The sequence below is a fragment of the Protomyctophum parallelum genome (assembly GCF_964188405.1).
Source record: "Protomyctophum parallelum genome assembly, chromosome: 8".
In the NCBI taxonomy this organism is placed as follows: Eukaryota; Metazoa; Chordata; class Actinopteri; order Myctophiformes; family Myctophidae; genus Protomyctophum; species Protomyctophum parallelum.
The window spans coordinates 11,622,285-11,645,442 of NC_139703.1; the positions used below are offsets into that span (position 1 = coordinate 11,622,285).

The window sequence follows — 23,158 nt, forward strand, 5'->3', positions numbered from 1 at the left end:
GAATCTTGGTTGCACATGGTTTTTTGGTGTTGTTGTGTTGCTGGCATGATTAGACTGACTGAGCGTCACTGTTTATTATGATACAATTTTAATTTCATTAAAAAAACCGGTATGGCGATATTGCGGTTATTGCACCCAGCCCTCGGGCCTAAGGGGTCCTTGGCCGGAGCATATAATATCATGGCAATGTAACTCCACAACTGAAACCTATAGAAGTGTCATTATACTTTAACATATTTTCGGCTGAAACCAAGAATTAATATGCCAATGCCAGGGCTCAATCTTTTATAATGGTAGAGTCGTATGAAGCCACCACACCGTGCTGGAAACGGGAGAAACGTTTCCTGCACGAGCCAGCAGATAGTAAAGGTTTGAGATGTGGTTCCTCTACTTACCAGTAATATAAAGAGTACTGTGCATGGTGCTGTAAAAATTGTTCTCCAACAAATCCGTTTGGAGAACATTGCGGAGGTACTAGATTCTGTGTCAGCGGTCCAGTTTGGGTTTCTTGTCCTGTGGTTCAGTCTCTGAGTCTGAGATACTCACACCAGGAATCATGGGTTCAACCAGTTCCATGCGGATCTTCTGGTGCTGAATATTGGCATCATCTACGCTGATGGTTACCTTCACCTTGTCAAACATGTGAAAAATGTGCTGGTCTACGGTCAGAGCAGGGACTTCTTCATCAAAACTGAGTTTTGGCCCAGACCTGTCCTTGCCATCAAAGAAGACGGTTCCCTCCAGGCCAAACTTTGGGATGAGGACAGTAATGGCGTTCTTCCTCACAAACAGGACATAGCCCTCCTCCTTTAGGATGCCTCGGCTCTTCTTAAAGAACAACTGCGTATTGAAGGCCACGGATGCCCTCTGTGCATACTGAGCCATCTTGTGTCTGTAGTTGAGGTTGTTGCAGAGGGCAGACAGCTTGTGTTTGTCCACCAGGTCTGGGTAGGTGCCATCCGCTGCTATAGCCACCGCCAGCAGTCGATGGACTATGATATCTGCGTATCTCCTAATGGGTGAGGTGAAGTGTGTGTATATGGGTGAGGCCAGGCCATAGTGGTTGAAGTCGCTGTCCATGCCAGAGCAGAAGTATAAAGCCCGCATCATGCAACGGGTGGCCAGGATGCGTAGCAGCGTGTTGAAATAAGGGAAACCGTCCACTGTGGCCACATTCAGAGAGTCAGCCAGAGCTTTGGCCGAGTCTGTATGGATCTGCAGGCCCTTAGACTTGGCAGCCTTGTTGAGGATGTCATAGTTTGATTGAGGTGGTGCGGCGTGCTTTCTGAGCAGGGAACACTCAGAGAATTCTTCGTAGATCTTCTGGGCCACAGAAATATTGGCCAGCACCATGAACTCCTCCACCATGGAGTTGGTTTCTATGAGCTCTTTGGTCTGGAGGTCAATGGGGTCGTGGGTTTCACTGTCCATGTGGAAACGCACTTCTACAGACGACAGGGTCAATGCACCGTTCTCTATCCTCTGCCTTTTGAGGCTCTTGGCCAGCTTGTCGAGCCCTCGTAGGCTTTTGGTGATGCCATCATTCATCGAGGCATCGTCTATCCTCATCTGGGCTTCAGCGTAGGTCAAAGATGCCTTGGAGCTGATGACACTCTTTGTAAACCTGGTCTTCAGGATCTCCGCCTTGTGGTTCATCTCCCAGATACACGAGAAGGACAGTCTCTCCACATTGGAGCGTAGAGAACATAGATTGGAGCTGAGTAACTCAGGAATCATGTCTATTCTCCTGCCACATAGGTAAACAGTGGTCCCTCGGTTGCCAGCTTCTATGTCCAGTGCGTTGCCAGGTCTGATGAAGTGACTGACGTCGGCAATGTGGACACCAACCTCCAGGTTTCCGTTGTCCAGCTCCCTACAGTGTAGGGCATCGTCGATGTCCGTACATCCTGGAGGGTCCACACTGCACACCATCAACTGCCTCAGGTCCTCCCTCACAGCCATGTCCTCTGGTGTGATGGTCCAGGGCATCTTTGGGAGGAAACTGAGCACGGTCTGAGAGAAGGCCTGGTGTGGGATGTCATATTTCAACAGCAGAGCCTCCATCTTGGTCTCTTTGTCCCCCGTGTGGCCCGTAATCCTCTGGCTCGTTAACGTGGCAGCCTGGCACGCCTTGATACATATCTGGGGGATACGCCGGTCTGCTGTGGTGACGTTTAGCATGCCACAAAGCGATCTCAAGTTCCTCTTTATGGTTCCAAACACTATACCTGTGGATTCCTGTTTGCAAGCAGTGAAAAGTTCCCTTCTGCCCCAAATATGATCTCTCGGATAATGTTCTCTCACTATCTTCATCACCCCACCCGACCGGTTATTCTTAATGAACATATTCATTATTCTATTGCCAAGTACGAACATACTCATACCCCCCCTATTGGTACGTTGGCTGTAGTATGTATATGTTTGTACCTTAAGCTTTACACCAAATATGAAACTGATTAGCCGAAAATAATCTTTTAACATTGGCCCGGTTGCTAGGCAACGCCTTCGTCACCCCCAGCGGCAGGATTTTTGTACACGCTGTTTACCTTTCTGCTCCAAAATGTTCTTGCCCCTCCTCTTGTTGTATTGGGCTGTGTGTCCAGTGGTTCTCAACCTTTTCTGGATCACTTGAAAATCTCAAAAGCGTTCGCTGTCCGCCCATCAGAACACATAACTCTATGGGCTGCCGAGTTAAGTAGCCAGACTTCTACTTGACTAAAAGTACAAAAGTATTGACATCCAAATGTACAAGCTAAATATAAGATAAAGCAAAAGTGGTTAACGGGTGCTTTGTGTTGATCTACATTTACAAACTAGTAACTACTAAAGCTGCCAAACAAGTGTAGTGGAGTATTACAAAATGGAAATATCAAAGCACTTCAGTAAATACATTAAGTTAGTTTTCATCACTGCTCGGATGAATATGGATCAGGATGGACTTTCACTACACCACTGTTTCTCAACCTGTGGGCTGGGACCCACTGCTGTCTGGGGACCACTGCTGGCTGGGGCCCACAGCTGTCTGGGGCCCACTGCTGTCTGGGGCCCACTGCTGTCTGGGGCCCACTGCTGTCTGGGGCCCACTGCTGGCTGGGGCCCACTGCTGGCTGGGGCCCACTGCTGTCTGGGGCCCACTGCTGGCTGGGGCCCACTGCTGGCTGGGGCCCACTGCTGTCTGGGGCCCACTGCTGGCTGGGGCCCACTGCTGGCTGGGGCCCACTGCTGTCTGGGGCCCACTGCTGTCTGGGGCCCACTGCTGGCTGGGGCCCACTGCTGGCTGGGGCCCACTGCTGGCTGGGGCCCACTGCTGTCTGGGGCCCACTGCTGTCTGGGGCCCACTGCTGTCTGGGGCCCACTGCTGTCTGGGGCCCACTGCTGGCTGTCTGGGGCCCACTGCTGTCTGGGGCCCACTGCTGTCTGGGGCCCACTGCTGGCTGGGGCCCACTGCTGGCTGGGGCCCACTGCTGGCTGGCTCAGGAGACCGTTGGGCACCTACAGATGTAATGACAACTGAAACATTAATTGACTTTATTCAGCTATCTTGCCAGCAAGGTGCTAACTAGGTGCAACTTCCCATTGACACCCCATACATCCAAACAGAAAAGTCCTATCTGATTGTATTAAAAAACCTTTAATTATCTTCTATCTGCAAAGTGTTCAAAATCCACTGTAGACATGTTATGAGTTTCTCCTGTCAAGAAAGTGTTCAAAATCCACTGTAGACATGTTATGAGTTTCTCCTGTCAAGACATTCCTTGCAGATGATTATTTTTCTAAGTATCAGAGTTTGGAAGCACTCGTTATCGGTAAAGCAACCTCCTGCTGCTGCCTGCATTATGTGCAAATTCAAAACAGGTGATACACATACGACACTTAGAAATAGAATCACCTGCAAGGAATTTCTTGACAGGAAGTAGCTCATAATATGTCTACAGTGGATTTATATGAAACAAACACTTTGCAGATAGAAATAGGATAATTCAAGCTTTTCGTACAGCTGCAATGTTGGTGAGTTTGATGTTGTTTAATACAATCAGATTTGACATTTCTGTTTGGATGAATGGGCTGTCAATGGGAAGTTGCACCTAGTTAGCACCTTGCTGGCAAGATGGCCACGGTCTGAATAAAGTCAATAGACCTCCACAGAGATTTATTAAACTACAACAACACCACCTACCTACAGTGTGTTGTATACTGCCTCACTGGGCCATGTGGAGGCTTTTATGTTGGCCATACTAAACCACAACATTTTGAAAGAAACCACAACCTGACATTATACCAGCACTTCATGGACAACTAAAACTAAATTAAATGCTTGAGCTCTGTAATTACGACTGGTACTATTGGGAAGCCAACTGTATTTCCCGGCTCACACCAGGAATCATGGGTTCAACCAGTTCCATGCGGATCTTCTGGTGCTGAATATTTCCATCGTCTACGCTGATGGTTACCTTCACCTTGTCAAACATGTGGAAAATGTGCTGGTCTACGGTCAGAGCAAAGACCTCTTCATCAAAACTGAGTTTTGGCCCAGACCTGTCCTTGCCATCAAAGAAGACTGTTCCCTCCAGGCCAAACTTTGGGATGAGGACAGTGATGGCGTTCTTCCTCACAAACAGGACATAGCCCTCCTCCTTTAGGATGCCTTGGCTCTTAAAGAACAACTGCGTATTGAAGGCCACGGATGCCCTCTGTGCATACTGAGCCATCTTGTGTCTGTAGTTGAGGTTGTTGCAGAGGGCAGACAGCTTGTGTTTGTCCACCAGGTCTGGGTAGGTGCCATCCGCTGCTATAGCCACCGCCAGCAGTCGATGGACTATGATATCTGCGTATCTCCTAATGGGTGAGGTGAAGTGTGTGTATATGGGTGAGGCCAGGCCGTAGTGGTTGAAGTCGCTGTCCATGCCAGAGCAGAAGTAGACGGCCTGCATCATGCAACGGGTGGCCAGGATGCGTAGCAGCGTGTTGAAATAGGGGAAACCGTCCACTGTGGCCACATTCAGAGAGTCAGCCAGAGCTTTGGCCGAGTCTGTATGGATCTGCAGGCCCTTAGACTTGGCAGCCTTGTTGAGGATGTCATAGTTTGATTGAGGTGGTGCGGCGTGCTTTCTGAGCAGGGAACACTCAGAGAATTCTTCGTAGATCTTCTGGGCCACAGAAATATTGGCCAGCACCATGAACTCCTCCACCATGGAGTTGGTTTCTATGAGCTCTTTGGTCTGGAGGTCAATGGGGTCGTGGGTTTCACTGTCCATGTGGAAACGCACTTCTACAGACGACAGGGTCAATGCACCGTTCTCTATCCTCTGCCTTTTGAGGCTCTTGGCCAGCTTGTCAAGACCTCGTAGGCTTTTTGTGATGCCATCATTCATCGAGGCATCGTCTATCCTCATCTGGGCTTCAGCGTAGGTCAAAGATGCCTTGGAGCTGATTACACTCTTTGTGAACCTGGTCTTCAGGATCTCCGCCTTGTGGTTCATCTCCCAGATACACGAGAAGGACAGTCTCTCCACATTGGAGCGTAGAGAACATAGATTGGAGCTGAGTAACTCAGGAAGCATGTCTATTCTCCTGCCACATAGGTAAACAGTGGTCCCTCGGTTGCCAGCTTCTATGTCCAGTGCGTTGCCAGGTCTGATGAAGTGACTGACGTCGGAAATGTGGACACCAACCTCCAGGTTTCCGTTATCCAGCTCCCTACAGTGTAGGGCATCGTCGATGTCCGTACATCCTGGAGGGTCCACACTGCACACCATCAACTGCCTCAGGTCCTCCCTCACAGCCATGTCCTCTGGTGTGATGGTCCAGGGCATCTGTGGGAGGAAACTGAGCACGGTCTGAGAGAAGGCCTGGTGTGGGATGTCATGTTCCAACAGTAGCACCTCTGTCTCTGTCTCCTTGTCCCCTGCCTTGCCCAGACTGCGCACAAAATGACCATTGGGGTACCTTGAGTATTTATTCCAGCAGTCGATAGCCACCATTATTCTCTGGCTCACCAGTACGGCAGCCTGACGCGTCTCAATGTAAATCCTGGGGACATGACGATCCGCTGGGGTAAAAAGGTATCGTGTTGCCTCTTTAATTGAAGAGACATTTAGCATGCCACAGAACGGTCTCCTGTTCCTCTTGATTATTCCAACCACTTTGCCTGTGGGTTTCCTGGCTAATTCAGGCCCAACACTCTTCAGCGGCTTCTCCCCGTCTTCTTTCTCAGTGGTGTCATCATCCTCGTCGCTGCCATCATCTTGCAGCAACACCAAAGAGGGTGCTACCCATTGGTCTCTCGGCAACAACTGCACAGCAACCACGTCATTGTGCACCGCTCTGTTTAGCTGCGGAAGACCCTTCAGCAGAACTTCGTTGCTGTCCTCCCCCTCTTCCTGGATGAGGACAGTGGCCTCCAGGTAGTTATCCCTGCTGGCCCTGAAGGTGCCCTGGATGAATGTCCCACTCTTGATTCCTGCTTGGATTCTGGAGAGAGGCAGATGCTCTGGGAACACCACCTTATCAGTACCAACTTTGTTATGTTCTTTGCTGGTTAATGCCAAATGATCCACTAGCTCGGGGTTGCTGATCAGACTTTTGACGTACTCCTCACATGTGTAGGCTAGAAGTCCGCCCTCCACTGCCTTCTCCTTGTTTGCTCGGTCATTGGTGAGGAGAACCACCTTGAGTCCATCCTCCTTCAACTCAGTGGTCTTCAGGTGCTGGTTGTACCATGTGGCCGCCACACGGATGGCGCGGTCGTTGCGGTCATTGGCGCTCTCCCCTGGTTCACGCTCAATGAACGTCTCTCTATGGTGCTCGTTTGTAAACGTGTAAACGTGTTTGTCTTTGTCATGGGTGATGTCCTTCAGGCGTTTATAGACTGGTGGGCTGCGATGGCGGACCTCCTGGAGCACTATCTGTAGGATAATGACATTACGAATCAGAGGGTTGTCCAGCACGTCAATCTGATGCAACACCACGTTAGTGTCAGGAAGCAGGTAATGTGGAAAGACGCACAGGTTGCTCTCAATGATTGCATCTTTCTGCAGCACTGTGGACTCCTGTTTGCATTCAGTGCAAGCTTCACTTCCACACCAGATATCATCTCTCAGGTAGTGTTCTCTCACTATCTTCATCACGCCACCCGACCGGGTCTTCGTAACAAACGTTTTAGATTTCAACATGGTGCCAAATCAGGGAAATGCTGACATGTCCGGTGGACTGACATCACTCGCTAAAGGTATATCTGTTAGATCTGGTGGACTGACATCACTCATCTAAGATGTATCCATGATGTATGACTATATTTGGGCAACATTTCAGCCCAACCTACATAGATGGGGAAATGGCAGTTGAGAGTTACAAAGTTACAGATATAGAGTACAGCAATACAAGGGTAAGAAATAACAATAAGAAGCACCATTAATTACAGTATACACCAGAACAGTAAGACGCCTGAGGGCAAGAAGCGACCTCGCCCTAAAGGATACACCTACAACTATTTTGTACTATGCATAAAAACAACACAAGATTACAATGTCCTCATAGTATCCGGGCCACAAACAAAAAGTGTTGTTGACAAACCAGTGGCAAAAGTGACGGTAGTAGTACAGAGTCAACAGTGCAAACAGTACATTAAACATATCCTAAAGTGTGATTAGAAATCAGAGTTCTTGAGTACATCTTTTATTTATAAGTTATATGACATTTGACCTTGCAGAATATGTCGGATGATGATTTTTCTAAAACCTGTAGGGCGATTTAATAGCCAGATCCGTACGGGGGCGATTTAATAGCCAGATCCGTACGGGGGCGATTTAATAGCCAGATCCGTACGGGGGCAATTGAAGAGATAAATAGGGAATCATAAAAATAGAAAACTTTCCGTCCCTATATTGCTATGATGTTGTTATTATCTTTTCTTTATCATTATATTACATCATAGTGTTCTGAGCAAATAGGCATAGTGTCTATTTTATGTCATGATGATGTACGATGATAAGAGCAGCCCTCACTTCACACAGGTGTGATTTTATTTTGTATATAGCAAGTTTGGGGACCTGTGTGTGTGTGTGTGTGTGTGTGTGTGTGTGTGTGTGTGTGTGTGTGTGTGTGTGTGTGTGTGTGTGTGTGTGTGTGTGTGTGTGTGTGTGTGTGTGTGTGTGTGTGTGTGTGTGTGTGTGTGTGTACAATTATGGCAGGAGGATGTTGAAAAAAACAAAAAAATAGAATCATGTGGACCTCCAAAGTGGAACTATAGGACATCATGAGAGCAGCCTGTGACACTCATCTATCGGGTGACATGTCCATGTCGGGTGGAAACCTTCCTTTTGTATTATTATTTTTAAAATAGTGGAAACGGCCATTCTACAAGCTCACAGCGTGCTGCAATGTGTTGTTGTTGCAATGTGCTATTTTCTCTACTTTTGTGTGACACTTGGGTGTCAATTGGGTGAATTAGGTCATTCATTTAGCTTCAACAAAATATGATTTAGATTCTATTTTAAAACAAAAAAAAGCCTGGGTATAGATAGGCTATAGATCCCGATTGACTTCAATTATAACATTTATTTAACCTGGTTTGTGACATAAGCTAAGACTATAAGACCACAATAACTACACTCCTGCAGTCACACAGAAAAATACGGGGGGCTACATTGATGGCCCCCAGGGGCCTTGGCCAGGGCTCTGCTGTGTAACTGTTCTCTGTTGCAGTGTGTGCTCGTTGGAAGTGAAGGGGAGACACCTGGCCACTGTCTCCCCACACAGTATCAATCTTCATATGACCACCGCGCTCTGACTATGTGTGTCACCCGTTCAAAACACATCAAAATAAAGGGTAGTGGGTCGCACACCAAGACTGCAGTTCAAATATAGTTTATTTCATATTTGAAAAAAATGGACAAACGTTCCGGCTATCCAGCACTGGATGACACTGATGAAGGCTGGATAGCTGAAACGTTTGTCCATTTTTTTATTAGTTTATTTCCCCACAGTATAAAATACCTGCCCTGTCAAAACTTCAATCTCTTCATTCCTCTCCAGGCTATAGGAGCGGCCACAGTTAATTTGGGAAGCATGTTTACCTGCCTGTTTATGTTGTAGACTACATTCCTTGCTTTACTTTTTTCTCCTCCACTGTTTGTTATTAAAAATCCCCACTTCCTTCATACAGTATACCCTCCTCCATGTGACCAGACCAGGTGTCCAAATGGAACCTAAATGTGTCTTTAACCCTTCTTTTTCTTTCTTTAAAAAAATTGAGACATGTTTTTAGAGTATGGGCTGTATTTTGCATGTCTTAAGTACCAGGTCTTATTACCTAACTTGAGTAAACTAAAGACCTGGAGGCGTGATCAATGCCATTTGGCTATTCTGAGTGGCCAAAGAGCATTGATCTTTAGTTTACTCAAGTTAGGGAATAAGACCTGGTACTTAAGACACGCAAAATACAGCCCTAAGTCCTAGTACTCCCACGGCCGACAAACACAGGTGCCACCCCAGCCCGTACTAGGATACATGCTATGACCAATATCGCCCTCCCCGCCCAGCTATCCCCCTCTCCCCAAACACAGGCCAATGTTCACATAGACGGCAATGTTCACATAGACGCCAGACAAATCCGGATGAACTACGGTGGATTCAAACCCACAACCTTTGTGGTGATGGTGGGCAGGGACTATACCACTACGCCACCCAAGCGCTCTTGTGAGTCTGTAACAGAGGGATGGGTCTGGTCAAATAACAGGATGAGGGGCTCGCATCCCTTCATGTTTAGTTTGTTCTTTATCATCTGATGAATTTTGCTCTTCATCTATGGGCCCTTTGGAAGCCCTTTCCTCCATTTTCTCTTTATCTGCAGAAGCACATTCTTCCTTTTTCTCTTCTTTATCTGCAGAAGCACATTCTTCCTTTTTCTCTTCTTTATCTGCAGAAGCACATTCTTCCTTTTTCTCTTCTTTATCTGCAGAAGCACATTCTTCCTTTTTCTCTTCTTTATCTGCGGAAGCACATTCTTCCTTTTTCTCTTTATCTGCGGAAGTTAGCTTTTCATCCATAGACCCTGCAGAAGCCCCAGGGAAGTACAGAGGCAGATTCCTCAGATAGATCTCATTATCCTTAAGCTCGAACACACAGAAGATGACCCTGTCAAACTTGTCATGATGCTCATCCAGATATTCCCTCACGGTCGCCAATGCCTCGCAAGCAGCCTTCTCCCGTGGGTAGCTGTAGATGCCGGTGGAGATACAAGGCACGGCCAGAGAGCGAATGTTGTTCTTGACAGCGAGCTCCAGGGCGCTCTTGTAGCACTCTCTCAGACTGGCCCTGTCCTCCGCCCCTACGCATCCAAAGACTATAGGTCCCACCGTGTGGATCACATACTTTGCCGGGAGGTAGTAGCCGCCTGTGATCTTGGACTGGCCCGTGTGGCAGCCATTGAGGCTAGCACACTCCTTCAACAGCTTGCTACCGGCAGCATCGTGGATGGCTCCGTCTACTCCGCTCCCCCCCAGCAAGCTTTTGTTGGCTGCGTTGACGATGGCGTCTATCTCCAGCTTTGTGATGTCACCGCGTATGAGGGATATCTTCTGGTCCAGCTTCTCGTTCCTGGCGTAGCGGGGCTGATCATTGCCATTTGATGTGGGAGTAAAAACGGGGATGTCTTTCAGGGAAATATATCTAGTCTTGTATAATTGTCGCCTGTCCTCAACGGACAAGGACAGCAGGTAGTCCTTGGTGTCCTTCCAGGAGATCGGCCTCATGGTGGCTCGCTCACCACTGCGGAAATATGCACTCATGTCCTGTTTGTTTGACATTCTGTTTGAATAATAAAATACCAAGATACCAGCTGGATAAGCACACGGGTGTCAATTGATCACAGAGGACTCTTTCGTGGAAATATATATGTGCATTACACCATGACGTATGAGCTATATGTGCCATGTCATCAATGACACGCCTCTAATCCCAAATATGGAAATTAGTTGACTGGCATCATAGACAGCCCACATAATCCAAAATCCACATGGGAGTGTTGTCGTTATTAGCTCTTTCTTTCCTTTCTTCTTTCTTTCTTTGCCAGAATATCCGTTGTCAGAATGCAGTAGGCCTACCCATTTTATGATGTCATATAGAGATATCCATATATGAGCATACTGTATACTCCAGTACTATTAACAATCGGGCCGATCACGTCATTTTACAAAGATCGGAATCGGATCGGGAGCAAAAAACGTGATCGTGACATCCCTAGTATCAATATTTTATCCATATCATGATGTTAAACTGGATATTATCCGTGATTTTGGATTTGTACTGTGATATGGCATATAGTGTTCTATAAAAATATAAATATCGGATTTGGAAAAATCGGTTTTGGCAGATACTCAAATGATCAGAATCTGATCGGGAGCAAAGAATCGTGATTGGGACATCCCTATTGCCAGGTATTAATTAATTCTCCCGCCACCGCCACTATTTTGTCGACCCACAGGACCCGCAATGTGTCCAATCCACTTTATTTATATAGCACGTTTCAAAACTCAAGGTTTACAAAGTGCTGTACAGAGTTTAACCAAATGCACTATAGCTAAAACACAAAAAAAACATCAAGAACACACAGTACAAGCCAGTGAAACAACTGAGACACATCACTGAAAAGTACAAGACGCAACAGCGTCAGACAGTGACACAAAAGTAAACATGGACCAAAGAAACACTCAAGCGGGGTTAAAAGCCAAGGTATAAAGGTGGGTCTGAAAGATGTAGTGAAATGTTTTTTGGGGAATTTTATTTTGAAGTTTCAGCCTCAGACGGCAGGATCTAAGTTTCTGAACCAATCAGAGCGTTGCATCCCTCCAGGCTAAGTGGCCAAGTGGTACAGGCGCATAGCCGCATACCACATATAGGCGTTGGCCTGACAGTGCTTTGCATGTTCGAGTCCCGTTCATGACGACCTTTGCTGCATGTCTCTCCCCTTCTCTCTCTCCCTCTTTCCTGTCAGTATTCACTTGATACTATCAATAAAGGCAGAAAAGGCAAAAACTAATCTTTAAAAGAAGAGTGCCCTCTAGCGTAAACCACTGAAAAGACCATAGGATGCAATACTGTGTGCTTGATGGCAGTAAATGTGTTAAGCCAGAGTAGTACGCTTAACAAGGTGTAGCCTGGAAACCAGATGATTCTGCCATTGCAAAAAAACACGTGTGAAGTGAGGGGCGCTCTTATCGTCATACATCATCATACATCACATTCCGTGCTCAGTCAATCAAATCATCGTTGTTTGGTACACTACACACAAACGCACAACGCTGGGCATAGAAAAGGCCCTCAAGGTGCAGGACAATTGAAGAAGTCATTTGAGTGCATTGGGGCCGTGGGGGCGATCCAGTAGCCAAGTGGGTTAGGGTGCATACATTGATTGGTGATTTGGTGTGTGTTGATTATATTTATTTCCCCTCTGGGATAATAAAGTACCGTAATTTCCTTGACCTAGAATGTCTAATGTATCAACAGCAAGTTGCCGCGCGATAGTCCACTGAGTATAACACTTGAAGTGTGTGCGTGTGCGTGCGCTTATCTTTTCTCTCAATGTGTTTTTCCACCAGTTGACCTTCAGTCCATCTCACAATCTAACTAAACTCCTGATAAGCTATAGCATTAGCATGTTAACAGAGGCCAATTAATTTCATCGGCGTGATCCCCATGTCGGCCGCTAGTTCTGTCATTTAGGAATTTGAGGTTATACCATCACTTTGTTTTGTGTTGTACACTCGTTGGTGTGGTCCGGTATATGTTGTCTGTTCAACACTCGTTTGTCAATACATAGTGATGGTCTTGATGTGCGTGAGTGCGTGCGTGTGTGTGCGTGCGTGTGCGTGCGTGCTAATCTGTTACGAATTTTCTAACTATATTCCTCAGTAATGGCACCGCAACTACCACTACAGTATGAGGCTTCCGCGTGCAGTTAGGGTTAGGGACAGGGTTAGTATTGAGTGCGTCGCAATAGCAGTGCGTCAGAATAGGTTTTGGAATGCCAGTGTGTGACTGGGGAGAGCGGTCTATGAAAGAAATGGGGGGCAAGTATTTTTTGGGACGAGCCTTACGGTTACCCACGACTACAGTATATAGACCTGCACTGCAGGAACAACATACCCATGAACCCATATGGGCAACAACCTAGATTTTGGTACAAGCAATGACACTGCGATTTGGATCGATGCACTGGGTGCAAGATAGGACCCATTTCCTAACCACCTACAGTATAGTCTCGTAAACACTGCTTCCTACCAGTACCACATATTATGTCGATGTGTTCTAGGCTCTGGTAGGCCTATTTATAAACCGGGGAGCTAGCTGTGCTAAAGCTAAATGTTTTGCCACTCTTGTTAATAACTCTAGAAGTATGAAAACATTGCGAAGCGTGCGTGTGCGTGTGTGTGAGCGTGTATGCTTGTGTGTTTTTGTGTGTGTGTGTGTGTGTGTGTGTGGGGGGGGGGGGGGTGTTTGCAGTGCAAATCTGTGAATACTTCATGGGTGAGTAGTTGGAGAAACAGTGGGGGAGGGGTGGGAGGGACAAAGGCAGGGGAGAGGAAAGGAGACGAGAGCTCAGAGGAGAGGAGAAGAGAGCACAGAGAAGTAGAGGAGACGAGAGTTGAGGAAAGGAGGGAGAGTGTAAAGGAAGGGAGAGAAGAGGAATGAAGAGGAGTGGAAAAGTACAACTATCTGCTCGGAGGGGCGGAAACTTTGACCAGGGCTGCACACAAACCAGCCAATCAGGACACGCATCAATGTGTGCACAAGCACACACATGCCATTGGCAAGAAAACATGGCCACTGAAAGTTGAACCACAAGCCAACGTGATGCACGTATAGGCAGGGACTTCCAAGACGGTGTTGACTAGAAACCAGTCTGTTGTTTCAGTTTAACTTTACACTGACGTCGGCAGTCCCTGGACTCTGGAGTACAGCAGCATCTAGGAACCGTATATAAGGTTCCCGGTTCAATCCCCCGACTCCTCCTGGCGTTGTGTCAAAGGTGTCATTGAGCAAGACACTGAAGCCATTCGTGCCAGGGACTGCCCATAACTCCGATATCCGATTACTCCAACTACATGGCTTTGCGTTGGTGCTTTGCACATAGTGTGGCCATAGTGTGTGAATGTGACAATTGACTGCATGGACCATATCGTCGCTATTAATGTCATGATAAAGGGGTGAACAGTATAGGCAAACATTTGGCAAAAATAGGTAAAACTTCGGCAGAGTAGCAAATCGTCCTTGCAGACTGGACGCGTTTTTTCGGAAAACCGTCAGAAAAATGCTGCTAAAAATCAGAAAAGCGCAGCAGTGTGCAGGGACCTTTAACGCGGTGCATTAAAAGCCTGTAGATCTTCTATTTTCTCTATTTGACATGATAACAACAAAGTACATCAGAAGGTGACAGGCAGCATGGGCCCAAATTTGAAGAAGCCTGCCATATCCTGCTCTCCATGTACTTCTCTGTTTTGAAATGACCTTTGGAATTATTAACTTTAAATCAAAATTTGAATCAATATACATCACGTCAAATCTTTCTGCTTAGTGTTAAGAGCTGTAGTTGTTTCAACTTGTTTATAGCTTTTGAATTACTTGTAGCAGTAGTCTAGTACCAGTGCGCCCCCCACCCCCACACACTTAAAATATGACCTTGAGTAGGCCTACTTAGAAAAGTGCTATATGAATTTCAGGTAGTAGTAGTAATAGTAGTAGTTGCAGTAGTAGTTGGTGTAGTAGATGGTATAGTATGCAAATCTCTGTGAGTGTGTCTGTCCTTTGCATATCTTGAAAACCATGATTCAACCAATCGACTTCAGTCAAATCTGTATAGATTAATAATAGAGGGGGTACGATTATATCAAATGTAAATGTAAAACATGAGAGAACACAAAAAACTAACGAACAGACCATCAAATCAGGTGCTTGCAAATAGCTTTCATAATTGTTTTCTGGCGTTCCTCAGCCAACTTCAAAATTTGGAATGGTTTACATCTTAAAATTAGAGTTAGATTTCTGACAAAATATAAAACATACCATAGGTATGTGCTTAATATATGTAGGCCTACTAAATTGACCTAGTGGCAGTGTGCACAATTAAGACATTTGGCAGACTGGTCAAGTGGTTTGTAAAATTGGTTTCGGACAGACGAGCAGGCAGACAGACCCTGTTATATACTGTAGGCCTATTACCACAGAACCTTTTTTTTCCCCTTTTTCTTAACGTTCTGTTTATTCAAACCAGGTTTGGGACACAACGGGTTAAATTTATATATTGTGTGCCTCAAGCCTGGGCCTTTGCACACGCACACACACACACACACACACACACACACACACAGAGAGAGAGAGAGAGAGAGACAGGCTTATGGGTTGACCGATATAATGGTAAGGGGTTTAGATCAGCCTCCATATTCTCCCTACTATTTCCTTTGTTCTGAAAGTCATTTATAGAAACCAAACACACATAGACAGAGAATGAGACCAGTTATAATAACAAGAATTTATTTGTTGCGTTTTTTTTTAACAGTAAAAAAAAGCTCTTGTAATGAATGACAGATAGTATCAACCAATCACCTGCAGGCTAGACCAACCAACTGGATGCTGGTTGGCTACTGTGGCTCACTCCCACACAGCTCGGCCCACCTCCTCTGCATGAAACATCAACAGACCACCATTTTACACAACACACACTCCAACAAAATGACACCGTTCTAGCAACACTGCTGTGTGCGCCGCTATCTATCTGCACCTGTACATGTCAAAAATACCTCTTTAAATGAGAGGCCATTACAACACAACTGACAAATAGCACCTTAAATGACATAATTGTAAATGCATAATAGCTGTTGGCTGGAAAACCTTGTATGTCCAAAACTGTTCATTTTTATTTTTGTAATGTTTAAAAAAATCAAAAAACATTGTAAAATTGTGAAAAATAGCCAATGTACAAGCTGTGAGGTTGTGGATCAATTCTCACTACTTTTGTGTTTGCGGGGGGTAAGAAAGTTGAAATATTATGGAGATGCAATGTCTTTCTGCGAGACAGCAATGACAACTAATAAGCAGTTATCTTACTATAATAAACGACTGCCTGTGGATATACTGTATTTTACAGAGTAATAAAACACAGTTAAAATACAATCACTGGTCAAATATGGAAAAAAGGGACGACACGCCCCCCCCCCCACCACCACCACCCCCCGGATCAGTGAAGAGTGCATACATGTAGATACATATATTAGGACCAGCCTTTCTGCAGCTGGCCAGGGTTTCAATCTGACCAAAAGCTCTTTGCTGCATGTCACACCCCCCCGCCTCCCTCCCACCCTTCCTGTCTCTGTTTACAAAACTAATCTAAAAAAAGAAAGAAGTGAAAACAACATCTAGATCAATAGATAGATAGACCTTCCTTATTGATCCCAGAGGGGGGAAATCTAATTGTTACCTTTGCTAAGTTGTGTAAAATCGAGTCATTATTAGATATAATAACCAGTTATGTTAATGTACTATAGGCTATCATACACATTATCCATAATTTATGTTTTCCAGTCATTAATGGCCTCTGATTTAAAGTCTTACCTCCTCATGTCTTTGTTGAAATGCTTCTTCATTGTAAAAAAAACAACAACAAGAATGCCTAGAAAAACCAACAAACACACAAACATGTCCAGAAGTTAAAACATGGTGTTTTCAGGCAGTGTCGTCGGTCAAAGTGTCACAGAACTCATTGAAGTCCTTCTGCATGAACTGTTCACTCTGGAGGACGTCGTCCTCGGAGGGGAAGTATTGCATGCTGTCCTCCTGATGGGGACAGTGCCAGGCCTCCTTGAGGGACAGTATGTCCGTGGCCTGCACGGTGAAAACGTGGAGCGGACCGTGTTGCCTCGGTCGGGGCGACCACTGGGACGGGGAGTAGTGGTGCTCCAGGCCAGAGTTGTCGTCCGGCAGTGCGCCCCTGGCGTTCTCCAGAACGTGCAGGTACGAGTCCATGTCCGTCAGCTCCAGCTCGCTGTCAGAGCTGCTGTCGGTCCCCGTGGAGTCCGAGCGCATCTTCATGAACTGGTACTTCTCGTGCATCAGGAACTGGTTGGTGTTCTTTGGGGCGCACATGCCTCTCGCTGCCCGGTTCCCCTTCACGTTGAAGGGCCGGAGGGACCGACCTGACGCCCCGCTGCTGTGGAAGTGTCTGGGCTGATGATGATGATGATGGTGATGATGAAGGTAGGAGTGGGGATGCTGGTGATGATGGCTGCGCTGTCCTCTCTTCCTCCCACGACTGGCCCCTACTGGGGCCTGCTGCTGACGTCCCCTGACAGCCTTGGACCATTTCTTACTGCTTCCTCCTCTCTGGTTCCATTGTGGCTGCAGCTGGTGGTGTCTGCCAGCAGGCTGCCAGTGGCACAACATGGACTTTCCACACATACTGTCTTCTTCCTCTGACACCATTGGCCCCTGGCTGTCTCTTCACATGCTCCTCTCCGGCTAAACAAAGAATTAATTAAACTCTTGTTGCTCGGGGGCTGAATTCAGGGATCAAGGGGGTCACGGATAAGCCCCCGAACCCCCGTCCGAGTCTACCTTTTTACTGTCCTGTGGGTTTTTTTTGTCACCACAGGCCTTAGACAGCACATATCCTGCTCTGGCTCCCCTTGTCTGCCTGGCCCTTAAAGCAGCTTTATTCCAAGCTCACACACACACACCCTCTTATGTCTGCTGCTATACAATCGTCTTCTGCTGCCTTTTCTGAAAAAATAAATGCTACAAATAAAGATTTCTCTCTGCAGTGTTTGTGTCGTAAAAGGGGCGCGGTTGTGTTTGTTTTAGCTTCTTCTGACTGAATCAAACCTGTTTTTTGTGTATGTGTCTAAGATCTAACATAAGCTCCTTCTGTCTCACTACCAACAAACACAACTGAGATTACTGACGGTTACACAGTGTTATATGGAGTTGGAATGTTCCATTCCACTGCTTTCATGTAGGGGTTTTCAGTCGACATCACACGGTGATATTTGCACTGGTTTAAGATGGAGTTGGAATGATCCATGCCATTGCTGTCATGTAGGGGTGTTCAGTGTTTACAACAGTTTTCATGGTGTGGCTCAATGGCTCTGTAGGACCCGAGCCTAGCTGTACACAAAATGGGTCTGAGAGAGTCTGTGAGCCTACAGTATGTCAGTGGTGTCTGGTGGAAGATGTACTAGTAAAAGTACTAATACCACAATCTGTTACAAATATTTTCACATATATTCACTTTTCAGTATACTTTACAGTACTCATTTTTGCAGAATGTCCCATTTCACAAGATTTCAAATGTATGAAAATGTTTCAAAATAGCATATCACAGATCAGATCAGGTCACATTGTGAGCATATATCGGGTGTATGTTTTGTAAAAATCACACCTGTGTGAACTGTGAAGTGAGGGGCGCTCTTATCATCTTACAACATCGAGGACTCAAACTATAATACATACAGGTATATTTTACGTGTAACCTCTATTAATCTAACTCTAATATATTAAAGTCTAACTCATGTTGCTATGATTAGGTGATGTAATGATGATTTAAAACAAACAAATATTAACAATCCCATTAACGTATTGTTAATGGGATTTAATGTTTGTGTTAGGGACAAATGTTAAAACAAACATAAATTTCTCTTCATTGTCAGAAGTTCTTGACAGAAGTAGGCCTATCTCCAAACTATGTAACTTTTATAATGGAAGTCAATCCACATGGGACATCACGGAGTTGCACCACTCAGTTCACACGGGTGTGATTTATTTACCCTATATTATTTTACCAAAGTCACCCAGTTGTCTACACAGTCTACACTAGTCCATCCTCCTTTTCTTGCTCTATATACACCACATATCTTGCTAAAGAATGAAATAGCAGATCTATAAGCTATCATCGCGTTTTTGCAATGTGACACATTGTGAGCTTGTAGATCTGCTATTTTCGAATAATGTTTGCCCCTAGAATAGAGGGTTAAATGATCAATGATCATGTGGTTGATGAGGCTTCATTATCATGTGGTTTCTCCCCCCTCTTCCTATACCTGAATGGTTGCTCCCGCTGTTGTTGTCAGTGCTGCTGGGTGGAAAGTGAAACATGATCCGTTGTGACAAATGGCACCATTATGTCATCAATCATAGTAACACTGCATGTAATGCCTCCCCACAATGTAACAATGACACACTTAAAAACGAGTCACAGCTAAGTATATCCCACCGTAACCTATATGTGGTTCATACATGGTTTAATCCTTATTGTGTAATAAGACACGCTCTTGCTGTGTACACAGACTGGTGCACATCACATCTGACTTTGGCTCTCCCCACAGAGTCTCATACACAGACAGACATATTGTGGAGAGGAGACAGTGGTGGAAGAAGTATAGTCACATTTTTGTGTGATTAACATTGTGTGTGAAATCACTAAAATGGGTGCCATCACCACGTTTGTTTGTGTCAAATTGCTGTTATTATTTTCTGGTGGGTAGATACATAGCCTACAGAATAAAATCAGACAGACAGACAAGGCAGGGTGCAGGCAGGCAGAGGCAGGTAGCCTTGGTCCAATGCAGGGCTGACAGGCAGGCAGGCACCCCATCCACTTATATATAACTCTATGCATCCACTGCGCCATGGATACGTGCGCGATGTGAATACACTACACTGTGAGTACAAACAGTGTTGTCGTGCTAGCACTGCTACTTTTAGAAGTGGGCCCCACAACACATCCTTATTGTGTAATAAGACACACTCTTGCTATGTACACAGACTGGTGCACATCACATCTGACTTTGGCTTTGAGTCTCATACACAGACAGACATATTGTGGAGAGGAGACAGAGGTGGAAGAAGTATCACATAGTAGTCACATTTTTACTTGAGTAAAAGTATCAATACCACACTGCAGAAATACTCTGTTACAACGTAAAAGTCTGGTATTCAGAATTTGCTGTAGTAAAAGTACAAAAGTATTGGCATCAAAATAAACTTAAAGTACCAAAAGTAAAAGTACTCATTATGTAGAACAGGGGTGGGCAACTTTGACGATTATATTTCCATACTCACTCCAGAGGGGCCACATTGCATGCATGTCGTAGCAAAAATAGCCGATCTACAACTTGATCAGCTATTTTTGCTATATTTGAATTGAAATCCTGAATAATGTTTTGCTATTTTTAATTGGGATCCTGAAAAGTCATTTTAACTAAATACAAATATATTGGACATAAAAAAGACAATTACATTATTGTAATACTACTCAGCAAGCTGCTAATTTAGACTGTAAGTAGCCTAATTAAAGCGGGTCATGTTTTGCATTCGTAACTAAGTAAAAAGTACAATATTTGCTTAGTACTTGAGTACAATTGATTACTTAGTTACTTTCCACCACTGGTGCCTGATGGATATACACTGACATACATACAAACAGAAACATACATTGCAGATGGATCCGACAGTACAATACAGAAGAGTATGACATACATTTATGATCGTCAATAGATGATCATAAGATTGTCTGTGGCAATGAAAACAACCTGTAGCCTGCAGCCAGCCAGCTAGCCAGACTGTCTGACTGACTGACAGTGACAGACAGTCAGAGCACAGAGCAGTTACCAGAGCAGAGTAGTCACCGCTAAAGCCGAGCGCACAAAGCAGGTCAAATGGCCCATGGCATCCGGCACTCACTCCACGAACACTTTGCCCCGCAGAAACGGCTCAGGTCCAGAAGTAGCTTCCTGGATGCCACTGCAGAACTGGAGACCACACCATCTGTTGCCAGGATTGCGGAGTGGCACAACCATGGGAACAGCCAGACAACCCAATGGACAGAGAGAGGCATCAGCCCAGACCAATGCCTCGCATCTGGCCATGACCAACCTTGGGCTGTCTGGAAAACTTTTAACCATCTGCGGTTCGGTGAAGGACGCTGCAAGGCATCCATGAAAAAATGGAGGGATGGAAATGAACATGCTCTGATGGTGAACCACAAACAATGGAACATATCATGAGATGTAGCTACTGTATGCTCCACAATGTACTGGAGAAAAATACTGCTGCACTCTCCTGACCCAACCACTGGAAAGACATGATATAGACTTATAGAGGAGGGCCGGACACGAAGAACAGACAGACAGACAGACGGACGGATTATTTGTTTGTGTCAAATTAGTGTTATTATTTTTTGGGGGGTAAATACATACAAAGATAAAGGGATGCACACAGAGATTAGACACACCAACGGACCGACATGCGGAAACAGACAAGACAGACAAGGCAGGCCGCAGCCAGACAGAGGCAGGTATAGTGCTGGTCCAGTGCAGGACTGGCCTGGCAGGCAGGTAGGGAGGCAGGCAGGCATCCACTGGGCACAGCCATGGATATGTGCGCGACGTGAATACACTGCGAGTACAAACAGTGTTGTAGTGCTAGCACTGCTAATGCCCAGCTATGTCCCTCCCTCCCTATGCTGATGGATAATTTTATCTGGAATCCATCTTTAAAATAATGATACTATGTAAGGACTGTATAGGACTGTATTAATAATATTAAACAATAGCTTAGGATCGATAGCTTGAGAGCTAGAGCTAGAAAGAACTCCGGAGCACCGGAACTGAATAAATACTTATACTTTAGAAAGTAATCTAAGTACCATAAATACTCTTTACCAGAATAGAAGCAGAGGGCTTGTAACTTTACAGAAATGGATATAAAAACCATATAGGCTATGATGAGTAAAAGTCAGAGTATAACAGAGTTAACCAATATACCTTAGAATGAATTGACGGACACAAGAAAGAGAACTCAGACAAGCAGAACTTAGAGGGAGGTTCGATCAGATATATTCACCATTGCTTCGGGAGAGAAGAAGACATGTCATCCGGACAGCGTTTCACAACGATCTCTGACCATGTTCAATTAAACATGGTTGATATAGCATACCGTAATCAATACACCGGACAATGTGTTGAACAACAAGGTTAAAAAACATATTTGTTAACAAATGGACAGATAATGCAAGACGTCACTGAATATTGCATACAGAAAATATCTCACGGGGCAGAGATAGTCCTGATATGAATATCAGTTAGTGGAATCAGGTGACAAGGCAGAACGTCATTGAGTGCAGTTTACCAGTCTGTTAGAGCGAATACTAACTTTCAAGGGCAAAAACACAGAGGCTGGGTGTTTTGGCCAACGAAAACAAAACAATTCTTATCTACCAACGCTGGCTAGGGAAAAGTATTACTATCGAGACTCAGAACCATACTATTTTAAAGTCAGTGGGACAGCTGGACATCAAATGTCAGTCACAGGGCAATTAGATTAAAAGGTCAAAAGGCCATTCACCCACAAACTAGACCAAATATATCTATCAACTCCATCGCATTTTGTGGGCGAATGGTCATGTGACCTTTGACAATATCAAATCCTCAGGGGAAACTTTACTTTAACAATGAATCAAACAGGAACAGAATGGCAACAGGAACAATGAAAAATAAAATAAAAACACAATGATTTCAACTTTACTAGGCATAAAATCCTTATTTAGATGGTACTCGTGGGAAAGAGAAAGAATGGCTTTTCTCTCTTGATGATGATGATGATGAAGATATCTTCGGGGCCGGCAACCGACCCAGCAAACCGTTGCAGCCTCCTGGCCGGCGAGATGTGTCATTTGACCACATGAGTGTTCATTTTTGGAGCAGTTCTTCTGGCTCGCCATCAGCTCTTTGTCGGAACTGAATCTGCGAGAGTTCTTTTGGACAGTCAACCAGCTCTTAGTCGGAGCGGACTGCATGCCCTAGTTCTTCCGATTCTTCGCCCCTCCCCCCCCCCCCTAATGACAGGTTCACAGATACATTCTCTGCAAACCGCCATGTGGGCGATACTGATATGGCGTCACATGGTTCAAGAGCTTGGAGAGGGGAAACGGGGTATTCCGATGGTGATATTATTCATGCGCTCCAGCGCGAGGTCGCAACAATGTCTTTGGGAGTCCCTTAGTACCATATAAAGGTCAAAATATAGAATCAAGTGATTCTGGGGAGATTAATGCCTAGTCCAATTAAACTCATGATGATAAAACCAAAAAAATAAAATGGAGAGGTAGGTGTTC

At 45.3% G+C, this 23,158-nt stretch overlaps 3 protein-coding genes across 3 annotated transcripts; all 3 read right to left on the reverse strand.

The window, feature by feature from the left end:
• Positions 1–486: 486 nt before the first annotated feature.
• On the reverse strand, positions 487–7,172 carry LOC310863815 (exosome complex exonuclease RRP44-like; the record flags this gene model as incomplete). The annotated part of the gene is made up of 3 exons (XM_083772307.1): positions 487–2,238; positions 2,965–3,492; positions 4,374–7,172. The coding sequence occupies 3 exons, from the start codon at positions 7,170–7,172 to the stop codon at positions 487–489; spliced, it is 5,079 nt and encodes a 1,692-aa protein (XP_083628433.1).
• A 2,553-nt stretch (positions 7,173–9,725) lies between these two features.
• LOC310863816 (ADP-ribose glycohydrolase MACROD1-like) lies at positions 9,726–10,751 on the reverse strand (the record flags this gene model as incomplete). The annotated part of the gene is made up of 1 exon (XM_083772308.1): positions 9,726–10,751. The coding sequence occupies one exon, from the start codon at positions 10,749–10,751 to the stop codon at positions 9,726–9,728; it is 1,026 nt and encodes a 341-aa protein (XP_083628434.1).
• Positions 10,752–15,507: 4,756 nt separating this feature from the next.
• LOC310863136 (uncharacterized protein) lies at positions 15,508–17,922 on the reverse strand. The gene has a single exon (XM_083771288.1). It carries the CDS (start codon positions 17,470–17,472, stop codon positions 16,717–16,719), a length of 756 nt encoding a protein of 251 aa, XP_083627414.1. The 5' UTR covers positions 17,473–17,922; the 3' UTR covers positions 15,508–16,716.
• Between the last annotated feature and the right edge of the window lie 5,236 nt (positions 17,923–23,158).